Source organism: Nothobranchius furzeri, chromosome 4 (genome assembly GCF_043380555.1).
Source record: "Nothobranchius furzeri strain GRZ-AD chromosome 4, NfurGRZ-RIMD1, whole genome shotgun sequence".
Classification (NCBI taxonomy): Eukaryota; Metazoa; Chordata; class Actinopteri; order Cyprinodontiformes; family Nothobranchiidae; genus Nothobranchius; species Nothobranchius furzeri.
In genome coordinates this window covers 9,122,763-9,145,428 of record NC_091744.1, presented here as the reverse complement: position 1 = coordinate 9,145,428, position 22,666 = coordinate 9,122,763, and the positions used below count along the sequence as shown (strand labels likewise).

Genomic DNA, 22,666 nt, shown 5'->3' with positions numbered 1-22,666 from the left:
ACAAGTAATAAATAATGCATTACAGTTTTGAAGTAACGCCCAACACTGCTGCTGGCATATGCAGAAGCAAAGGGAGCGAGTGATGGGTTCTGCTTTCCCCATGACCTGTACACCTCCAGGGCCTTGAAGTGGACCGGCGACATTACTGATGACCCCTCCTACCCTAAACTTTTAGAGCTACCCCCCTCCAGCTGGAGGCCACAGTTAATCAGAACCTGTATCTCATGTCACAAGAACACTTTCTTCTTATCAGCAATTGGACTTTTAAACACAACCCCCCTCTCCTCATTAAAAAAAATTCCTACAACGTGCATGTTCACAATAATAACTTTCTCTTTCATATATTTGCACATTTTTCACATTTCTTGTAAATATTTGCATTTTTGTCATAAGATCTAATTGTGCGTATGATTGGCCAGGAACAAGATGATACACTGAATAAATAAAAAAGATATAAAGGAGTGAGAAGTGTTCTTACCTCCCACCAGGTCAGGTCAATATCAGCCCGGGTCAGCTCGATGATGTCACCTCTCAAGAGTTGAAGAGGCTGTCCGAAGCCCACCGGGGGTGGTGGCAAGCCATAATACTCCTGACAAACCTCCATCTTAGGAAAACCTGAGAGTGAGAAGAGCAAGGAGGAAATATCTGAAACACAATCCAAAGGATGTCGACAGAGACGATTCTGTCCATGAATGTCTTACCAAAGCTGGACTGGGCAGGAGACTTGTGCGTTTTATTCTGAAGGAGCAACAAAAAAAAAGTAAATAAAATGTTATTTACTTGCATAAATTAAACAAAACAAATTCCGGGATGTGAAATAGTCTTACTTTTCTCACAGTGGCAGAAAAATCTATAATTAAAAAAGAAGTCCACGTAAAAATCAAACAAACAGAAATCAGATTCAAACAGGAGCATTAATACAGACCTGAGATCCGTCCACATGCCGGCACTCTGCCTAAACACTCTTTATGCGCTGCCATTTTACATCGAGTGCATTGATAGCCTTGAAAAAAGGTCCCTCTGCACACAACACAGGGAGAGTACCAGCGGACAATTAAAAATGTTATCAGGAGTTTTGGGAGCCAATTAGGAATAGTTGGTACCTTAAGAGCATCGAACAGGCCTTGCAGGACGTGGTTTCCTCAAAGCAGAACATCTGGAAGTCGTGATTGTTTGCGTTGGCATTCTCAGGACACATGTTTGACCTGCAATTATAAAAAATGGCTGATTACACCCCAAACTGACAGTAACATGACGGCACAAGCAACTGGTTTTCAATAAAAATGGCAGCTGAACTTCAGCCAAAATAATAGAAATAAACACAACAGCAACACAGTGTGGTCAGAATTCAAATCAGACATCAAAGTGGGTATATGATGGTTATTAAAATCAATCTGCTGAGGTCTCTAGTGTAAACAAATGCCTTGTGAGACATTTTTTGCAGAGAAAAAGCTCTGGTGCTTCTGCTTCAGGAAGTAGGAGTTAGCCGGAGCTGTGGGTGGCAGAGAACAACAGGATTTAGAGACTTACTTCCTGATATTTAGACGCCGCTCACTTCTGACTGGCTAACAGCAGCGCGACTCTTCCGCTGCCTCCATTTGCTCTGCAACGTCGATGTTTTATGTCCACAAATAACACAAGCCTGAACAAGTTCCGCCATGTTGTGTAGATGCCAATGCTAACGGTTAGCTTCTATTAGTCTGGATGTTCTCTGCTGTTTCCTGGATGCTTCTTCAACGTGAGTCAAGATGGGTGAGTCCATGAATGATAATTAGTGCTGACTGGCTTTTCTAGGTAACAGGGGTAGGAGACTATTTTCATGTTCTGTATGAATGTGAAACTAAGAGTGATTGTTTTTCAAAAAGAACAATTTATACGTTTCTCAGAGAACCTCATTTTTGAAGAAATGAAAAACTTGTTTATTCCGTTTTTATTCATAACTCATGCATATTTTCTCTAAGAAATTGTTACTTTTTAGCTGTCGTTTATCATTTACATACACGTCGTTCTGCAACATCACCCACCTGTTGGAGTCTCACTTCTCTTTTTATTTCCTCAGGGAAATATCTGTCTGTTCAGCTGTGAAACCTTACACTTTTCCTTCATCGGCCATTCCCCTTTCTGCTGTTTTATACCAATCAGATAGTATAATGTGTGTGTGGTTACTCACAAAGCCATCTCAAACTGTTCCAGCCACTTTTTCTTCAGTTCTCTGGTTTTGAAGAAGAAATCGTAGCCACACTTTCCATAGCAATCCAAGAGGAGGAACAGATATGACCACTGATCACACAAAAGCACACTGTGAGTGTTGTAGAGGGCCCGCGGGTGTAAAATACCTGTGGTACAGTTAAAAGACCTTTTTATTGTCCTTCTCTCCTGTGGTTTCATCTCTTATCTGGTAGTGATTTAGTTCAATGATCTCTTTGAGGTCAAATGTCTCTCCGCTCTTCTTTTTACAAATGATCACAGCTTTATCAAAAAGGAACGCGTACCTAATGAGAAACAGCCACAAATGGGATGAAAACACACAATGAAAGAAGTGATAACAGTAGAAAAGACAGAGACAACACACACACACACGCATGCACGCACGCACGCACGCACGCACACACACACACACACACACACTCACACACACACACTCACCTGTCCTGTTTAGACTTCTTCTCCATGCTGCAGACCTTCAGCTCCCCGTCAATCTTCGGCCGACCAAAGACAGCCAAAGACTGAGTCTGAGGAGCAGCAGGGTGCTGATGTCAGCACACAGGAAAATAAAATAAGAGAAAACAAACAAGCAAAAAAATCTGAACACACCAAGTTCTCTATTGACATCTGGAAGCTGGTGATTTGTTTGATGATCTCGTTGTCTCGTTTCACTTCATTCACACACTGCGCCAAGTCCTGGCAACACATAAAAGCACAAATATGAGAGAGGCATGACGCGAAAGAATGACATAAAGCAAACCTCCGATTAACACACACACACACACACACACACACACACACACACACACACACACACACACACACACACACACACACACACGCACACTCACTCTCATGGCATCCAGGGCTGTTCGGAGGTTCTCTTTGTCTGTGGGGTCATTGGTGTGTTTCATTAGCTCCTATAAACACAATCAGACCACATCAAATCAGAGCGGCTGCTTAAGATGAACCAGATACGTGAAAAGTAATCACACACACGCACACACACATGCACGCACGCACGCACACACACACACACACACACACACACACACACACACACACACACACACACACACACACACACACACACACACACACACACACACACACACACACACACACACACACACCTGTAACAGCAGGTGGTATTTGAGGACTCTCTGCATTGGAACCATGAGTAGATCTCTGAGAGAAAATCGGCCGCTGTTTGCTCTGTTTGAACACTCCTGAGACAGAAAACAGGAAGTTCACGAGTGATCACACCAGGCCAGGTTTTTAAAACACAAACATGTGGGAGCTTCCCAATAAAACTCACCTCCTGATGCATAACTTTAAAATCTGTGCTTGTTTTGTTTTCCTTTCTGCTGATTTTAGTTTTTGTCTTTTAAATGGTCACTTTGTGTTTCATGTAACTCGCCCACATTGTTCATTCTGAGTTTTGGGGTCACATTAGGAGTCATTCAGCATTTTCACATGACTGCGTCTCATTAAGTCTTGTAAAGACATAATTTGAGTCTTATGTTGTTAACTATGTGTCGCATCATTAATTCTGTGTGTGTCTGGTATTTGTTTGTGTCACAGCTATAATCTCAGAATATTTTATCAGTCATAAATGCTATTGCCCTTTGATAAAGTAAAAATTAAGATCATTAATATGCAATCTAAATGGAAATATCTTTGTTAATGTAGGTGAACCTGTAAATGACATCCCTGGAGGAAACCCTACATCTGAGCTGTAAACTCACGCGTCACACCACGATACGACTGAGTCTTTGCTAAGAGTTCTGATGATGGATGTTAACTAAAGGGATTTCCCATTTTTGCAGTGAAGTTTTTTTACCCACACATTTTGTTGCAATAAGCAACTTTTTATTAGGAAAAAAAAGTCTTTTCTCACTTCCTGTTTGTTCCTGTAGCGTCTCCGTTGGTGAAAATATCTCTAAAATTAAACGCTGACAGGAACCAGACGACTTCTGTCAAGTTTTAGAACCTCTTCATCAGCTCCAGTGGGTTTCTGATCTAATAATTCTTCTAATACAGCCCCTGATGTCCAGATGTCTCCATGTTACAGAGGTCTCCTGGTCCGGTCTTTTCCTAACTTTATGGATCAGGCCTCTCTGGAGGACGAGCAAGACTTCCTCACCTCCAACTTCATCCTGACGTCCTCCCTCATACTGGAGAGCTTGTCCAGGTGTTTGGTTGCTGCTTCCACCTGACTGCAGTAATGACCATACAGCAAGAGCCTGCAGAGCGGTGAATCACGGTCAATCATTTTTAGGTTTGCAGACACATTTAGGTGTGTGCTCCCTCCCTACCTCTCCTTGTAATTCACAAACACCTGGTGTAGAGTCTTGGCACCTTCCATTAAAATGGAATTCCGTACTTCGTCCAGCAAACTACGGTGCGTGCTAGCCAACTCCTACACGATCACAGGCAGAAAATGGGTAATCAAGGCATTCAAGTTAATCTGAGGGCTGAACAGCTGTTTCCTTTACCTTCACGTTGATGAAGATGTTTTCAATGTCTTGAGTCTGGAGATACCTTTCAAGAGGCTTCATAAAGTGCTGCACAGAACAAAAAAGGATGATTACAAGCTTGCACACAAGGATCTGGAGATGAAGATGGGCTGTCATGTGATGGCGAGTACTGCCTGTCACGCAGAGACAGCTGGGACAAGCCTCAGGATGATGGATATGTGTGTGCTCCATTTCAGGAGGCGTGTTTTACGTGTAAACACATCAATTATCTGACTGAGGCTGCGTGCCCACCTTTAAGATCGATTCCAGTGTATCAGTGTATTTCTCTTCGGTCTGTCGGATTTCCTGCAGGCAGCATTCTCGCTTGTCAACTCCAGTTTTCTGTTGCTACAGAAACACACAGTATGTGTACATTTTTATGAAGAAGAAAGAAAATGACTCCTAATTTAGGTTTTGTCTTTGAAATGATCACACAGCCAATCGATCTTGAATATTTCACGGTCCATCTTTACTTTGATGCAGGGGCGGTTCCAGGGTGGGCAAGTGACACCCTGGAAGCAAGCTTGGGCACCACTGTGACTCCCCCCGCCAAGGGCGGGGCCTAAGCATTAATAAGCACCGAGACATTATTAGATATTTATATGAAATAGAAAAGAGCTGCTTGAACAAACATTTTTATGTTATCACTCAGAAAAATAACTCAATTAACATTCTTTTTTGCAAAATACCATACCACACCATTTTATTTTATTTTATTTGTATGGCACTTGCAGACACAACGGAGGGTTTTAGAAAGTGCAGAATAGTTATATTTTGAAATTAACAACAATTAAAAAAATTAAATTAAATTAAATGAGAAATGTGACACCAGCTTCAAATTTTTATAATACCCACAAATGTTCTAACAAGATTTCCAACACACGAGAGACAAAGTATCCAGTACAAGCCGTTTCATGATGTCACAAAGCAACAATGACTATTTAAGCATGCAAGGTTTTGTGAGCTTACAGTTTCAGGCTGTTCGTCTGTTTTCATCAAATCTTCATAAATCCCATCGCCTTCATTGTCTTCATCCTCCACAAAATCATACAAGTCGTCATCCTCATCCACAGTGTCACTAAGAATTATCACACAAATAATAAAAAAATAAATACAGAGTCACCTGCTTGTCTATTGCTAAACCTTCCATCACAACATTTCTATGTTTCTGATTCATGTATGGCAGTAGCTTTAACCTATACAGAAAAGTAGCGCTCTAGGGTTCGGTTTGCTGTAACTAAAACTGTGATTAAAATATAACATCTGTAAAAAAGGCTTACTCTATCTGGTCTGACAGGCCGCTGTAGATCTCATCGTCAGGAGCAGATCCATCCAAAGGAAAAGGCCTATGTGTTGGTTTTTAGTGACGGTTTAAAGGAGAACCAATAAGAATAAAAAAAAATAAAAATAAAATAATTAAAGCATTTCATTTAAAATCATCACAGCAAGAAGATAATTAAATTACCAATCTTGTACTCAGCTGGTCAACATTTGCTTGTATTGACCTTTCTTATTTTTGTTTTCTAAATGAAAGGAGCTGAATTTTACTCACATAAATCCTTTTTGCACAGCCACAGCAGAATGGGACAGGATGGACAGAGTGTTTATGACCTGTTACACACACACACACACACGCACACACGCACACACACACTCACACACACACACACACACACACACACACACACACACACACACACACACACACACACACACACACACACACACACACACACACACACACACACACGCACGCACACACACACGCACACACAACATGTTTAATAACATGTATGAAGAGAGAAAGCAAAAAGCTGTTTCACACCTCTGAGTCATATGGCGTCAACCTAGTTTCACTTCTAATGTTCAGTGCAGTTTCATGATGAGTAATCTCTATCAAATCAGTAGTTTCATGAGATGTGTGGTCTCAAGCGGTCCACATCATTCCAGGGTTTCTTTCTGATAAATATCTGCATGTGAGTTCAAACACTTCTGCTTATCTGCACTGTGACTCGGAAAATCCATTTTGAGATTTGTGCATCACACGTGGAGATTTTGGAGCATTTTGTATGAAAAAAAGTTGTATTTACTAAATTAGTTGAAGTTTGTTCCCCTAACACTCACAGAGCAGTTCATATTCAACGGTGCAAAACTTAGTTTTAAAGAACCGCAACTTTTGCTGAACAAAATAGTCTTTCTGATTCTGATTCAGCAACTTTTGTTGGTTTTTATCAAGAAAAAAAAGTAGCAAAGGGTGAATTCCTCAAAATAAAAATCTAAATTTATTCTGTTAAGTGACTACTTGAGATACATTTCTGTTTACAAGTCAGTAAAGGAGTTGACACGACAACTACCTGACAAACAAAACTTTCCAATTCCAATTCCAGTTTTATTTATAAAGCGCATTCAACAAGGCATTACAACCAAACAAGGCGCTGTACACTAAAAATGTTAGTTAATTAAACCGGCGTTATACAGTCATGTAGAACAGAGATAAAAGATAAAAAGGAAATACAACAAAATTCCTAAAACTAACAGTTAAAAATAAATAAAACACAGGGAGAATAAAAAATAAGAAAAACATTTTAAAAAAGAACCTCAATAATACGGAAGTTGATATTGTGACTTCCATTTTTAAACAATGTAGTCGTAAGTGAGGTTCATAATTATGTGGTATAAGCTAGGTTGAAGTAATGAGTTTTCAAGCGTGATTTAAAAATGCTAGCTGTTGGTGCTTGCCTCACTAGCAGTGGTAATGCGTTCCACAGCTTGGGTGCACAGACAGAGAAAGCCCTTTCTCCACGGCTTTTTAAACGTGCATTCGGAACAGCTAGGAGGAGCTTATCTTCAGACCTGAGAGCACGCGGCGGGTTGTAGTAATGGACAAGTTCACACAGATATGGAGGAGCTTGATGGTTCAAGGATTTGTAAGTCAGAAGCAAAATTTTGAAATTTATCCTGAACTGCACGGGCAACCAGTGGAGAGATTTCAGAATTACAGTACATTTTAAAGGTATGTGATGTATGAATCAAGTAAAAATGACACCCTGTGGTCAAATTTGGTTATTTCAGCCCAATTTCTAAACACACCAGTTACTTTCCCCCTCCCGTTCCACGAGTTTGATGGTTGCTGCAGGTTACATACACAGGAAGTTGAAAAGTAGATAAATGAATTTCACTGTAATATCGAGTGTTTTTTTTAAGTTACTGTTAGCATTGTTATCACAACGTTAGCCTCAAGCGTTCTTTATCTGATATTAGAGTGAAACAAAAAAATGCTGTGGCATCTTAAGTGTACAAGAAGCAACTTGTGGGTCGCTCCTGTTTACTGATTTAGGATCTTTACAAAATGCAGCTGCGTTTCGGCCATTTGTGTAATTACAAATGCCGGGGCTGCAGTGCCAACTGAGCACAGATTCGACAACCCCGCGGGGTCACAGTTTGTAGGCAAAGACTATGTCCCTCTTGAACGTTTTTGAAAGGAGATAAACTAACAACCCCAGCTGGCTGAGAAGAAAATCTGTTACAATGTAGCCTTCCTGCCAACATGGGTGAGACATTAAAATATTTTGAGATTATTTCACCATAAAAATCTTACGTATTGTGCCTTTCACTTCCTAATTCATAATGTGTAATCTGGATATGCTTTTGTAATTTGATTAGACGCCATACAATGACGATAAAGTTACTCTATTCTATTAACAATAAAAAAATGTTAAATGTGTTTTGTGCTGGTCTACTTGTTTAATGTCCATTCATCCATTTTCAGCCACTTATCCAGGGTCGGGTCATGGGGGCAGCAGCCTAAGCAGGGAGGCCCAGACTTCCCTCTCTCCAGCTTCTTCGGGGGAATCCTAAGGTGTTCCCTTGCCAGCCGTGAGACATAGTCTCTCCAGCGTGTCCTGGGTCTTCCTTTAGGTCTTCTCCTTGTTGGATGTGCCCAGAAAACCTCCCCAAGGAGGCGTACAGGCAGCATCCTAACTAGATGCCCGAGCCACCCCAACTAGCTCCTCTCAATGTGGGGGAGCAGTAGATCAACGACGAGCCCCTCCCGAATGACAGAGCTTCTCACCCTACCTCTAAGGGAGAGCCCAGCCACCCTGTAGAGAAAACTCATTTTGGCTGCTTGTTTCTGCGATCTCATTCTTTCTATCACTACCCAAATCTTGTAACCATAGGTGAGGACATAGATCGACCGGTAAATCAAGACAGCTCACCTTTGTCATTACCAAGGGCGTCAGTTTGTTTTCAGAATTGCTGGGGACAATAACCATACATTTGGGTGGGGTTTAAAAATTGCTGGGGTCAATAAAGTAGGCTAGCACAGGGGTCGGCACCCCGCGGCTCTGGAGCCGCATGCGGCTCTTCCATCCATCTGATGCGGCTCTCTGTTTGTAAAATAATGAATGGATATTTAAATAAAATGCTTTATATTTTACCGCATTAATTTTACATCTGTATGCCAATTCTAAATATAAAGATTGTCTGCGTAAACCTGAACAGTTCCAACCCGGTCTTACTGTGAGACCGGGTTGGCGCGTCACGCTTGTGCGTAATCATATAGGCGCATTCTGAGCTGAAGAGGATGTGAGATTCTGGGATTCTCCTCAGACAGGCTCCTGGATGTGTCGCCACATTGGAGACAGGAACAAGCGCTATTCAGCCAAAGTTTCATAATCAGGGAACATTTTCTAAGTGACAAGTCTCTCTGAGAGACAGGGTTTGGAAAACACTCGCTTCAGTGGGAGGAACCTTCCGCATGCGCTCTGGTTCTCTGGGTGGCTCTGGGGTTAATCAAGTTTAATTGTTTCTCGTTGCAACAATCTTCACAGGAAGGCAAAACAGTTAAACGGCAGGTTACAGATATTTCCATTTGACTGTTTATTTTGACAGATGAACTCAAGGATGTTGCTTGGTTTGAAAGAATTACCCCGACGCACACGGATGCGCATGGATGAGCTGACATTTTAATCGTTAATGCACATCGCGGAGGTAAAATATTCCCATCAGAACATCAGAGCTTTATACTGGACACTGTTCAGCGTGGCTCGGAGCGCCCACGGTGGACAGTGAGCTGAAGATCTGGGGTTCGCAGCGCAGTGCAGAACGGCGCATGCGATAAGATTTCCTCCCACTGAAACAGTCAGGAAACCCGGTCTCTCTGAGGGATGTGTCACTTGGAAAAATGTTCTTTTTATGAAATTATGAAACTTTGGCTGAACAGCGCTTGTTCCCGTCTCTAATATGGAGACGCATGACGCGTAGAGACATTTGATCACGCACAAAGTTTATGTGGAGCAGAAGCGGTCGGGCCACGGCAGGTGAAACGTTCCTAGCCTACATGAAGTGTAACTGTTTAATTGTAACATTAATATGTTACTGGACACGCTGGTCTGGTTGGTTAGACCAGTGTTTGAAGTGGAACACACACACACACACACACACACACACACACACACACACACACACACACACACACACACACACACACACACACACACACACACACACACACACACACACACACACACCAATTAAAATAATGCTGATAGCGTGGACTAGAAGACAGGTGATGGTTTACGTATTTAAATGATGATCAGGCTGCTGTAAAATGTAATCTCCATCCACATCCAGACACAATTATCCTCTATTCTTTCTCTATTTGCTCTGCTCTTGTCTGGGCTGATCAGCTGATGGTGCGCCTAACTAGCGGCTGATGCACATTTTACGCATTTGGAGAGGTGGGCTGGATGCTTTGCGTTTACTGGAAGATGGTCCACTTAACGCAGGGGTGTAGACTACAAATTAATGACAAATGAATGTAAATTAAATTGTGAGTTTTTACTTCATATTTTATAAATAAAAAGGACGGGGGAACACATTTATGACGTCTTTTTAAACGACATTTTCTAGCGCGACCTGCCTGCTTCACTTAAGTCGCTGCTTATTAAGGTCCGTCCAAAATTACTATGGGAAATGGGTAATAATGGCTCTTTGATGGGAACAGGTTGCCGACCCATAAGATCTGAGCTGGTAAAACAAAAATCCTCATCAGCAGGCGTTTTTGAAAGTGGGGGGGACACAGCTGCCAATCACAAATTTTGCCGGGGACATGTCCCCGGCGTCCCCGGTTAAAATGACGCCTATGGTCATTACTACTACAGACCGGTATAACACCTGCATCACTGCAGATGCAGCACCAATCCACCTATCGATCTCACGCTCCAGCTTTCCCTCACTCATGAACAAGACCCAGAGATACTTAAAACTACTCCACTTGAGGCAGGACCTCGTCCCTGACCCGGAGATCGCATTTTACCCTCTTCCGACTTGTTTTATGTGTCTATGACACTGTAGACCACACCATCCTACTTCACAGACTTGAATTTTGGGTGGGTGTGACCGGTACTGCCCTCGAATGGTTTAAGTCGTACCTTAATGGTCGGTGTTTTAGTGTTCATGTTGGAGACTGCTCTTCTCCCAATGTCCCACTTCCATGGGGAGTACCGCAAGGCTCCATCCTGGGTCCTCTCCTCGTTTCAATTTACATGCTACCACTTGGTAAGATTTTAGCAAGTCTCGGGGTTAACCACCACTTTTATGCAGATGATTGTCAGATCTACCTTCAAATCAACCAACAGCACTCATTTTCTATAATGTCAGAATACCTCTCCCAGGTCAGATTCTGGCTTTCTCAAAACTGCCTACGGTTAAATGACAGCAAATCAGATGCCATACTTTTTAGCCCCACTAACATGAATGGTGCTTTAGATGTCTCAACTCTCCTACTCAATCTCAAATCATGTGCCACTAGCCTAGGTGTGAAACTGGACTCTGACCTTTCAATGTCTTCACAAGTCAACGCTGCTGTCAAGTCCTGCTTTTTCCAACTCCACCGCATCACTCATTTCAGGCAACTCACAAGCTCAAAACAATAAGGCTCATGTCCGCTTGTCTCCTCCAATTAGACTTGGTCCCTTTCTTCTCGAGTGTCTGGGTAAGGAGGGGGAGAAACGTCCTCCATTTCTAATGACTGCTCAGAGTGAAGGGAGCTAGCTTCGTCTAGTTAGCCGTCGTCTTCGTCACTGCCGCGGCTCCGCCCTCTCGGTCCTCCAGGCAACGCCTACCAATGTTGCAGTTTTTAAAATTGATACGTGGGTGGGGTAAGACTCTGAGGCACACTTGACATGCACTTTAAGTCAATCCTCAAACGCCCGGATCTTGAGTCATTCATGCTTTTATTACTTCACGTATGGATTACGCAAATTCTGTCCTGATTGGAATTAATGCTTCAGCCTTAAGCAAACTGCAGAAGGTTCAAAATGCCGCGGCCAGATTTTTAACCAACACCGGCTCCCAGTCAAATTTAGGATTAACTTTAAGGTCTTGTTATATGTTTACAAGGCTTTGTAATGCCCATCCCCATCCTATCTGACGGACCTGCTGACCCCATATGTTCCCACCCGTGCCCTTCGGTCAGCAGATCATTTGCTGCTTGTTGTTCCGAAGGTTCGGTACAAAGAACGGGGGGTGGGGTGGGGGGGGGGGGGGGGGGGGGAGGGTGCGTGCCTTCTCTTATGCAGCCCCAAAACTCTGGAACTCTCTGCCCCTCCGTGTGCATCTGGCTCCCTCTGTTAGCAGTTTCAAGTCGGCCTTGAAAACGCACTTCTTTGGTATTGCCTTCCCTTCGTGACACTTGTCATGAAAATCTAGCACCGGGTTTGAGTTTTTAATTCCGTTTTTATGATTCAGTTGCTCACTTTTGGCACCTTGTATTTTATTTCGTTTTATTTGTGCCATTTCAAATGTTTTTATCACTCGTCGCATTATTTATTTTTTATAGTGCTGTTCACTATTCTCCTGTTTTAATGTTTTTAGTAGAAATTTTTTTCTCCGACTATTTATGCTTTGCTCTTATGTATTTTGCCTGTTCTTATTGTGTTTCTTGATCAAGCATTTGGCTTTTTTATGTACAGCACTTTGGTAAGCTGCCATGCTATTTTGAAATGGTGCTTTATAAATAAATATGGTATGGTATTTTAAATTATCTACAGGAACTGGATGCTTTTTCCTCCACTGGCCATTACGCTGCACACACGCCACATCTACCAGATATCAGAAGCTGACTGGAAACAACAAAGTGAAAGGAGAAGGTCATTAACCGTACTGCTCTAAATAAACCCTAAAAGACCCCAGAGTTTGGTTCCTCTTTGCACATGAAGCTTAAATGAATTCTCATTTCTCAATCCTCTTTTCTTGCCTCCGAACTTGTGCATGAGATAAAAACTGAAACAGAGCTGTAATTTCTCGCCATCACTCTGTTTTTTTTTTTTCAATCATAAATTTACAGAGCTGCTTCCTGTTACAGCTATGTGGGTTGTCTGCAAGCTGCAGTAAATACTCTGGACTCTGCTCATGGTTTTGGTTTCTGTCACGAAGATTGAAGCAGGAGCACTTTCTGTGCTTCTTCTTTGTCTTTTAGCAAGCTTAAATCACAGTTGTGTTCATTTAAGCCCAGTCTTTCAACAAATACTATGAAGTCAATACATTAAATGTTGAAATTAGTTTTATTATTATATTTGAATTTGATGCATCTATTTAATCTGTGGTTTCATGTATTCTTTTAGTTTGTTAAATAAAAGAGGCATGGAGGTGTTACAGAGGCAGCTTGTTTATCAGTTTAACATCCTGACTACCGTGTGGTTTTCAGTAGTTTTAATGATCATGTTACTCATCCACAGTCCTACAGATATGCAGACGTTCCAGAATGAGTATGTATTTGTTCAACTTTAACAGAAGTATTAACTTTGTTGTTGAAGGATCACATAACCGGGGAGTTTCTGGACTTTAACAACCTGCACAGAAAGGTTTTAATAAACTGCGGTCACTGATTATGGCTTCCAGAGGGTTCCTTGAACCTGGCTAAAGAATTTATTTAATACCAAGAGGCCTCATCAAAAGTTTGCTGACATGAATTCAACCTCCTATTTAAGAGTTTATTCAAGCTTTTTTGTTTCAAGCATCCCATAACTTTCCCTGTCACTCACATCTTTTTGTTCAGGCAATATTAAAACCGCATAATTTCTATATATTATATAAAGGATTTAGACAATTTAATGCATTATGCACATTTAGTCTCTATGGTCTCCCTACATGTTTTTAAAATTTTATTTGCACAATCATGAGTCACCTAATTAGTCCGTTATCCCCCATCAAGATGTTTACCCAAGTCTATCAGCCTAAAAACACCACCAACACATTCATCTTTACTTTATTTATTTCAATAAAATGTGTTTGGTAACGCTGCTGTGTATTTCATCACTCCTTTATTATCTGTGATGATTAAAAATGTATATTTTTATAAACAGGAGAGGAAGTGGGGCCTTACCTTTCCAAAGTCTCGCACATCAAACAGTTCAAAAGCTTCAAACAACTCATTCTTCTTCAGATGAAACCGCTCTTGACAAACTCCCAGAAATGTTCGAATGTTCTTCAGGCACAGGAACTAAAAGCAAACAGAGTCACAACCATTACCTCAATTAAATGTGATTAAAGATTTATCATGCTCATGATCAGCTGGTTCTTGCAAATTACATTTGACATCATCGAGATCTTTGGAAAAGTTTCTGGGAACTTCTCATAAACAAGTCTGTGTTTAGGAACAGATGTTGCTCATATTCATGATCATAACGGTTCTGCTGTTCACTCCAGGTTCCACTGACAAAACAGTTCAATTTTTATGTTGTTCAGGGGTAATGAAAACACACACACACACACACATACACACACACACACACACACACACACACACACACACACACAAACGGAAACAACAAACTCACAAAAAACAAGAGAAAACATCTCCATCGATGTGGCAATATATCGTGATTTTATTCCTGCAATATTCCATCGATATTCAAAGGCTGTGTATCTAAATTTTGGAAGAAATTCCATGCAAATATTTGTGTATTTTCTTTTCCTGTGGTGCAATTCAAACACCGACCGCTAGTTGGGAGCAGCGTGCAGTGGGTTTGATTTCCACCATTGAAATGTAAACCCCTCTGTTATGGTTCAGATGCCTGATGTTAAACATCAGTTTGGACTGTTTACTGAATTATCCTACTATAAATTCAGCCTAAAAACATCCCTAATATCGTCTGACTGAATGTATTGCAACACAACGTGATATATTGTATCATCTCCCCTGTATCGTGGTACGTATCGTAGCGCCAAAATTTAACCAATACACATCCTTACTAATTAGTATTATAAACAAATACAAAAAACATCAGATATTTAGATGAGGAATTATTATCCAGCCAGCCATTTATTAAAAATTTGAATATTTTGAATTGATGAATTAAAAAATGTCATACTAGCAGCATGTTGAAACTGGGGGAAATGCAAATTACACTGTTACGTCTACTATTTATATTTTCTACATTTTTGAAAGCGCTAAAGCCTAAAGGTTTTCCAAGAGAAATCTGCTTCACTTTATGGCAAATGCCACATTTAAGTCTGTTGTCTCATTCGTCTATTTTGTGTTTTCATACAAATGTGGTTTGCAGGAAGGTTAGTCAAGCACACAGTGTGTGTGTTGAAGAAGCCACCGTGCAGAATCTAATCATGGTAAAATTATTCTGCCTAAAATCCTTGTGTGCCTTCTCATTTGTGCTCGCCACCATCTCAGCAGCCTTTCTCCCCACACCGGTAGTCTGAGCTGAGCTCATGCCCAGAAAACTCTGCAGCTTTCCTCCAGATTTTATAAACTGCTTCATTCTTTCATGATACATATTAAACTCATTTCTGCAGAATCGAGCTGAGCAAATTACACACAGGCACCCGGGGGAGCTCCGTGAAGGGGAGTGGGGGTGAAGCCATCCGACCAATCACCTCTGGTCGTTCTCATGTTCCTGCTTAGTGATGCTCCTGTCACTTGGGGTTGATACATCACACACTATAGCCTTGCTCACCTGTTTGTCAGTCTGGATTTCCTAATATCTTAGCTTTAATTCTACACTTCTCTTTGAGGAGCCTCCTCGTTTGACTGTAGAACCTCCAAACTATACAGAGGTTCCTCTACACGGTTCCAGCCACATGCTTTTAGTGTAAGTAAGTAAGTAAGTAGTAAGTAGTAGTATTAGTACACTGGATTAGGAGGTCCCGGCCTATGCAGAACACTAGTGACAACAGAGAATCATAGATTTACACAAGACCTGATGCTAACTTGAGTCTACAGGGCAGGCTCAAGCCTTTGTTGGGCCCTAAGAAGGTTTTCCTTTGGGGCCCCACCATACCAAGAAGTGAACACCAGACAACTCATCATTCCTATGCTACACTGTGTGTGTAACATTCCCACCATTATTAATGTATTTTGTAATTAGCTTATAGCACTAGTGTTATTACGACTATTGATTTTAACCTTACAGGAGTAGAAAATCAATAAAACGGTTCCTATTAATGTGCATTTTAAAATGTGGTGTGTTATATAAGTGTTGTATATTAATGCAACTATTTGAAAGGAACATCTGCAGAAAAACACAGAATTTACAGTTAACAAGTGACGTTAGCTATCTTTTGCTCTTAAAATTTGGAGCAATGCGTAAAACACTAAATCGCTACAAAATAAAACCAGAATGACAAACACTCATGGGACTGCCCCCTTTGCCATGATGGTTGGCAGAAAGAGCGTTTACACACATTGAAACTCTAGTGAAGCTAGTCAAAACTAGCCAGTTTGTAGCGTTTTTCACTTTTATTTAGTTGATTTCACAGTTAAATGCTAATAGCTTGGCTGCACTAACAGACAAGGATTTAAACTCAACTTGCGTATGAAACCCCGCCCACGGGCTCGGGGATTTCCGCATTCCTGAGAAGTCCTTCAGATTAATATGTGAACACTACACCGCCCATACCAGACCGAACTCACGCCATTCAGCCCCACCAAAACCCGGCCGTGCCGGTGTCTGCGCCATTAGAGACATCACCACCAGCAACAACAACTAGTAAGGATCCGGACTTTTTAAAATCAGCTTCGGTGTAAAGTGAAATGTTATTTATAACATAATGTTATCAATCCAGCAGAGTGAATTCTGGCAACTTGTTTACTTTGATAAACAGCAGCAGGGAGAATGAAGTTAACGTTCATAAGCTAGTTAACACTTAACCTTTGTAAATACTGATTTCTATGAGCCCCACCTAGGTGCGCTACTTCTTCTGATAACTGAACTGGGCTTGAACTAGTTGCAGGAATGCTAAAGATCACAAAAAACAACAAAAAACAATTTAATGCACTAATTTTTCCTTTGTTTAGCACTTGTGTCAGTCACCATTTACATGCTTTTGCCAAATAAAATGGTGGACTCACATGATTAGGTGCAAAAGGTAAATATAATTCCTTTTTCCGTGTGCAATATAGTTTTGTGTGTATCACTGAAAGTTACTCAAACATAAATTTTTCTCACGCTATTTTGTGCTCTCTTTGTTCCCAACACAGTTGCTTAACTTGGACTGACCCTGGTTTTCTTCTACATTCTCACCCAGTTCTAAAATAAGGTGCCTATTCTGTTGATGTTGCACATTCCCAAGCACTCCAGGATCTATGAGTTTGGCATCAAGTCACAGATTTTCTTGTAGCCAATCCAGGCTGTGCACACCTCTGTGTCTTGCTGTCTCCAGCAACAGCTTCATCAGCCAGTAGGTGCATGGCTCCTCTGGTGTTGATGCCAATCTAATTCTTTTCAACATGCCACCTTCTCACTTCTGCATCCTCCATGGGCATGGGTCAAATGCGAAGATATAATTTCACCAGCATGTGATCATGACTAATGGGACTTTATTAATCTTTGCAGCTATGCCTACCAGTACCCTCAATGTTAAATAAAGACTTGCTATTGGTTGGACAGGATCCTGATCAAGACTATCTGGCTTTGCATTAGAGTAACCCAACTTTGTTCAGCCTTGACATCTTTTTCATAAATCATCCATAACACCATTAATCATCTATTCAAATTGTTATCTTCCCCCAATTTTTTTTGTCTATTGAATCAGAATCAGAATCAGAATTAATTTTATTGCCAGCGCTCCAGCGATCCAGAGCATAGGAACTTGACTCCACAGTACAACCTGACCAAGGTTACACACACATATAGACAGTACAGATACAGGCAGACCATGGGAGCAGCCATGACGGCGCTCCTTTAGTAGATGAATAAGGGAATACATGAGGAAAGTTCAGGGGAGGGAGAAAAAAAAGGCATTAACAGGGTTACACCGGCAGGGTGTAGCTCTCCAATGCAAAAAAAAAAAAAAACACCCAACATGTAAGCACGAACGTCACAGTTCACAACATGAGACCCGGTAGGTAGGGGGGAGGGGCTGGGACCCTGGTTTCCTCAGAGAGGGCTGCCTGTGTGGCGCTCAGCCAACTGAATCCGCAGGTGGGAAGGAGATCATGGGAAAGCACAGAGAGAAGTGAGTGCCTTCAGCTTGATGACCTCGCTGTGCAGAGACCACAATCTGAAAGCGGGGGTGGAGGAGGGGGTGGGGGGGTAGGATTTCACAGCATTTGTCTGCATTCGTTCCATCGTGGGGGTTGTTTGCACGCAACTCCAAGGCTGCTTATGGTGTCAGATTCGATAACAGAACTTTGTTTGGGTCAGGCAGAGATAATTTTTCTCTCTGACTTAAAGTCTGCATTGATCATTCAACTCCTCCAGTGAAGCCAATTCGGTGATTAAACATCTCCACACCGTCCGCTGACCCTTTCCGAGATGACATCAATTTTACGCGCTAACACCGATAACGCAGCTAAGACATTGTCCAGCTTGCAATTCACCTCGAGCAACGTCCCAGTCTGTAAGGTCTCCACACGGACGGTGCCATCCATGGTTGCGGGTCGCCCTCCCAATTTTACAGAAAGCCAGATATCCTCCCACTCCAATCAGAAGAAATCCAGTGATCATCAGGCCAAATATCCACATATATTCGACGTCCTCAATGGACAGCTGAGAGAGACAGATGACATTCCACTTCTTCCAGGAATCGAACATATATCCCGCTGCATGTGTCCCGTGAGGACAAGCGCGAGCCCCCTCCTCCGTTCTCATCGTAGAAAAAATCTTATCAATCGCGTTGAATGACCAATTAATTAAATCCATGCTGAAAAATAGTGATTGCCAGAGGAAATGCAGCGAAGCGCTCTGTATTGCAGACATTAATTCCCGGATTTAGGATTTTATTTTCTAAAGACATCACAGCATTTACCTAACTAAAAGACTAAAACGGCACAGATGCAGTCAAATGTTTGGTACTATAAGAAGCAATGAGTGAAATGCTTAAGGTGAAGTACAAAATAAGTAACAGTGTGGTGAGACGTTTGCCCCTTTGTGAAACTTCCTGAACCAGCTTTTCTTCCCCAGTATATTGTTCTCTATTTCCCACTATTTGCTCGTCTGTTGATCTGCCTGCTGAGCAATGGTAAATGCAGAACTCTAATTTAAGAAAAGGGGAAATGTTGAGTTCTAACTGATACAGCAGCATGCATCAGACCAGACCGTACCAGGGTTCATATCAACACAGCTGTAGCCTTACCTTCACACCAGAAACTCATAGTGTGGTAATCCTGACGCAACAACTCAGAGAATATCCTCCACTTGTGTAATGTCACCAGGTGAGTGTGTGTTTATGCACACGTCACAGAGATCCCTTTTTTCAGTTCATCAGCGGATATTTCTTAACGACATTTGACTTCACTGGATTTCCCAAAGTTTTGCACAAGCATGCTCTGCTTGTTTTACACTTAACGTGTCACACACACACACACACACACACACACACACACACACACACACACACACACACACACACACACACACACTCACACACACACTCACACACACACACACTCACACACACACACACACACACACACACACACACACACACACACACACACTATTTTATATTAAGCTCAACTTCCCTTCAGACATTTCAGTGAGTCTTTGCACTAAGAGAAGCCATAATTCAAATAACAAATTTAAAAAACTGTTTTATTTGCACAAACATAATGTTTAGATTTTTTATATATCTTAAATGTTAAAAAATATATTAGTTTTACTACAGTTTTGTTTGTGTTTGTATAATCTCTGTATAATAAACACGCTTTTAAAAAACATTTTCTGTTCAGAAATGTAGACTTTTATATGTATTTTATGGATTTTCATGGAGGGTTTTCATTAGCTGTCTTTAAACTGGGTAACACTTTATGATAAAATGACCCACACTTGTATAGCGCCTCTCAGAGTAAGGACTCCAAAGCGCTTTACACTACAGTGTATCATTCATCCATTCACACACTGATGGTGATGAGCTACGATGTAGCCACATCTGCCCCGGGGTGCACTGACAGAGGCGAGGCTGCCGAGCACAGGTGCCACCGGTCCCTCTGACCACCACCAGCAGGCAAGTTGGGTTAAGTGTCTTGCCCAAGGACACAACAGCAGAATTCTCTGTCCGACCCGGGATCGAACCTGCAACCTTCCAATTACTGGACAACCTGCTCAACCTGTTGAGCTACTGCTGCCCCACTTTACAATGAGGGTGCCTCTTTAACGTTACTTAGTGCATTATTAAGTATTAATAAATTAATGATCCCTTTGTTAAAGATCCCGTTAAAGTTCCCGTGAAGGATGGGAGGTTGGTAATGTATTACTAAATATTAACAAAAATATTAAGCAGTTGTTAATACTGTATTTAATATTTTATTAATGCTTAATAATGCACTAAGTAACGCTAATAAAGGGACCTTTCTTTAACCACTCACAGACTTGTTTTCACCACATTTAATTTCTCAGAAAGATTTTTGATAACAGCTCAGAAAATGTGAGAAGAAAACTAAGATATTTTCATCAAGAACTGTTATTTTTACAGATTTTTAATTTTGAAAGTGTAAGCCAACATAAAGTTGAGAGAAAAAATATCTTTGTTTGAAAAGGAAAACTGAAATTTAGTCAATGTCATGTTTTTGGTAAATGTTTAATAGATGCAGGTTAATAGAGCTCGCACGCTGTTGGCTTAGCTCACCAAAAGGTGTAGGAATATTCTGTGAAAGTTACTCTGGTTTTTAGACAAATGTAGTAAAAATCGTACCTATCGGCGTCACAAACTGAGTTTATCTACAAAGCTTGTAATGAAAATTGATATGGACAGAAGCGAATTCATTAGCTTTTAGGCCAGGGACAGTTTTTGTCACACTTTGGTAAATATAGTTTATTTTTCAACTTCTGGCTGTGCAAGCAAACATAAAGCTTCCAAACACCAAAAAAACATTTGTTTTTTTAAATAAATAACTAAATAATCATTTTTTTGCCCTAGAGAAGAGGGGTTAGGTGTAGTTCTTGGTTCTTCAAAGTTTTTCAATACCAACTATGACCTGAAAAGTTAGTTGTTTAAAAGGCTAGTAGAAAAAGGCAGCATCTTTTTTTTTTACTTGGACAAACAAGGTACCAGCCAGGTGGCATGCAAATATTTCACCTGATGTTGAAGATAAGTTGTAGAGGGGAAAAAAAAAAAGAAAATATAAGCAATGTGCTGTGAGTGGTGGAAACGATGGAGGGGAAATGTTTTTCATTTGGTGCAGACGTTAAGGTATTTACTTTTACCTTAACATAAAAAATGTATTCCTTGTTTTACTGTCACAGTCACCATCACCATCCCCTGCACACTTCCAGATGATGAAAGATATTCACTACACTATTTTCTTATCATGCAGCCTCTAGGTGTCATGGTGCATTCTGGTTGAATTGTCGCTATGGGAACGACCTATGAAAATGGATCAGGAAAAAAGATTTGTGTGTATGCACGTTACCTGGGACATCTGCGGCCGCAGGTTGATCTCTCTCAGGTTGACAGCCTGAGGCAGCAGGTTGTTGAGCAGCTGGCAGAGCAGTACACCATCTCTAAGGGCCTGAGCCAGGTCACACACCTGAGTATCACACACACACACACACACACACACACACACACACACACACACACACACACACACACACGCGCGCGCGCAGAAAAATCTAATAAGACCAAGGAATGATGAGAGGGGAATCATGTGCAGGTGGTTAGCAGCCGTTTTACCTGTGCACCCTCCCATGTGACTCGATGATTCTCAGGAAGAACCCGACAATCAATCAGCCACATTGCACACTGCCGCCACATCTCCATCTTTGCCTTATGACGGTTGCTTGATGGTTACGGTTGCTGCTCGCATGACACAAAGTTGATTTGTGTCATAATCTATCACTTATTTGCAGTTCTCAATCAAAATGAGACAAAAAGCAGCACAAAAGTCAGCCTGCAGCAAACACCAAATTAAACACACAGAAAATACTAAAACAGAAGCTTTAAAACCTGCAGCTTTAAATCGATCTTCCTGTTTTAGAATGGATTTGACAGGGAGGTAAAAATAAAACCAGATCTTACCTTTACGAATTTCTCCTCACACGTTGCACAGCAGCTTTCTTGCAGTTCGGCTCCTGCTCTAGCTTTCATTACACCGTGTTCAGGCTCAGGCGCTCTGCTCTGCTCTTCCGTGGTGGGTGTTCTGCAAAATTGCACTGTGTCGATGGCTTTTAACTTCATCCCGCAACTTCCTTTTTCCTCTGACGCACCCTCACTCACACACACACACAGGCACGCACACAAACGTTTGAATGTGCTGCTCCCGTTGCAAGCTGCTAAAAAGTGTGAGAGTGAATGTGAAGACATTTTATTTGCACTAAGTAGAAACATTTATCCACATTATTATTCAGGGAAGTGACAAAAAAAAAACATTGGAGTATATCGCCACATGAGCTCATGCAAATTTTAGAGGCATCGAGAGTCAAGTTTCATTCAAACTGTGTTCAACTTTAATTTAAAATAAAATAGATACATGAAATACTTGTGTG

The 22,666-nt window shown here is 41.3% G+C and overlaps 1 protein-coding gene across 1 annotated transcript in view; it reads right to left on the bottom strand.

The window, feature by feature from the left end:
• The window catches only part of LOC107389854 (proto-oncogene vav), a 34,342-nt gene extending 11,932 nt beyond the window's left edge, over positions 1-22,410 (bottom strand). The window contains exons 1-22 of the mRNA XM_054743635.2: positions 22,200-22,410; positions 21,855-21,977; positions 21,592-21,708; positions 14,113-14,229; positions 6,277-6,335; positions 6,005-6,070; positions 5,694-5,802; positions 4,977-5,072; positions 4,704-4,772; positions 4,524-4,627; positions 4,352-4,451; positions 3,339-3,434; positions 3,057-3,125; positions 2,815-2,901; positions 2,647-2,732; positions 2,357-2,492; positions 2,171-2,280; positions 1,104-1,205; positions 926-1,020; positions 828-850; positions 702-738; positions 479-615 (exon numbers count right to left, since the gene is read on the bottom strand). Coding sequence (XP_054599610.1) covers positions 479-615; positions 702-738; positions 828-850; positions 926-1,020; positions 1,104-1,205; positions 2,171-2,280; positions 2,357-2,492; positions 2,647-2,732; positions 2,815-2,901; positions 3,057-3,125; positions 3,339-3,434; positions 4,352-4,451; positions 4,524-4,627; positions 4,704-4,772; positions 4,977-5,072; positions 5,694-5,802; positions 6,005-6,070; positions 6,277-6,335; positions 14,113-14,229; positions 21,592-21,708; positions 21,855-21,941 — 1,902 coding nt within the window. The 5' untranslated portion in view covers positions 21,942-21,977; positions 22,200-22,410. The remainder of the gene's footprint in view (positions 1-478; positions 616-701; positions 739-827; positions 851-925; positions 1,021-1,103; positions 1,206-2,170; positions 2,281-2,356; positions 2,493-2,646; positions 2,733-2,814; positions 2,902-3,056; positions 3,126-3,338; positions 3,435-4,351; positions 4,452-4,523; positions 4,628-4,703; positions 4,773-4,976; positions 5,073-5,693; positions 5,803-6,004; positions 6,071-6,276; positions 6,336-14,112; positions 14,230-21,591; positions 21,709-21,854; positions 21,978-22,199) is intronic.
• Positions 22,411-22,666: the final 256 nt, after the last annotated feature.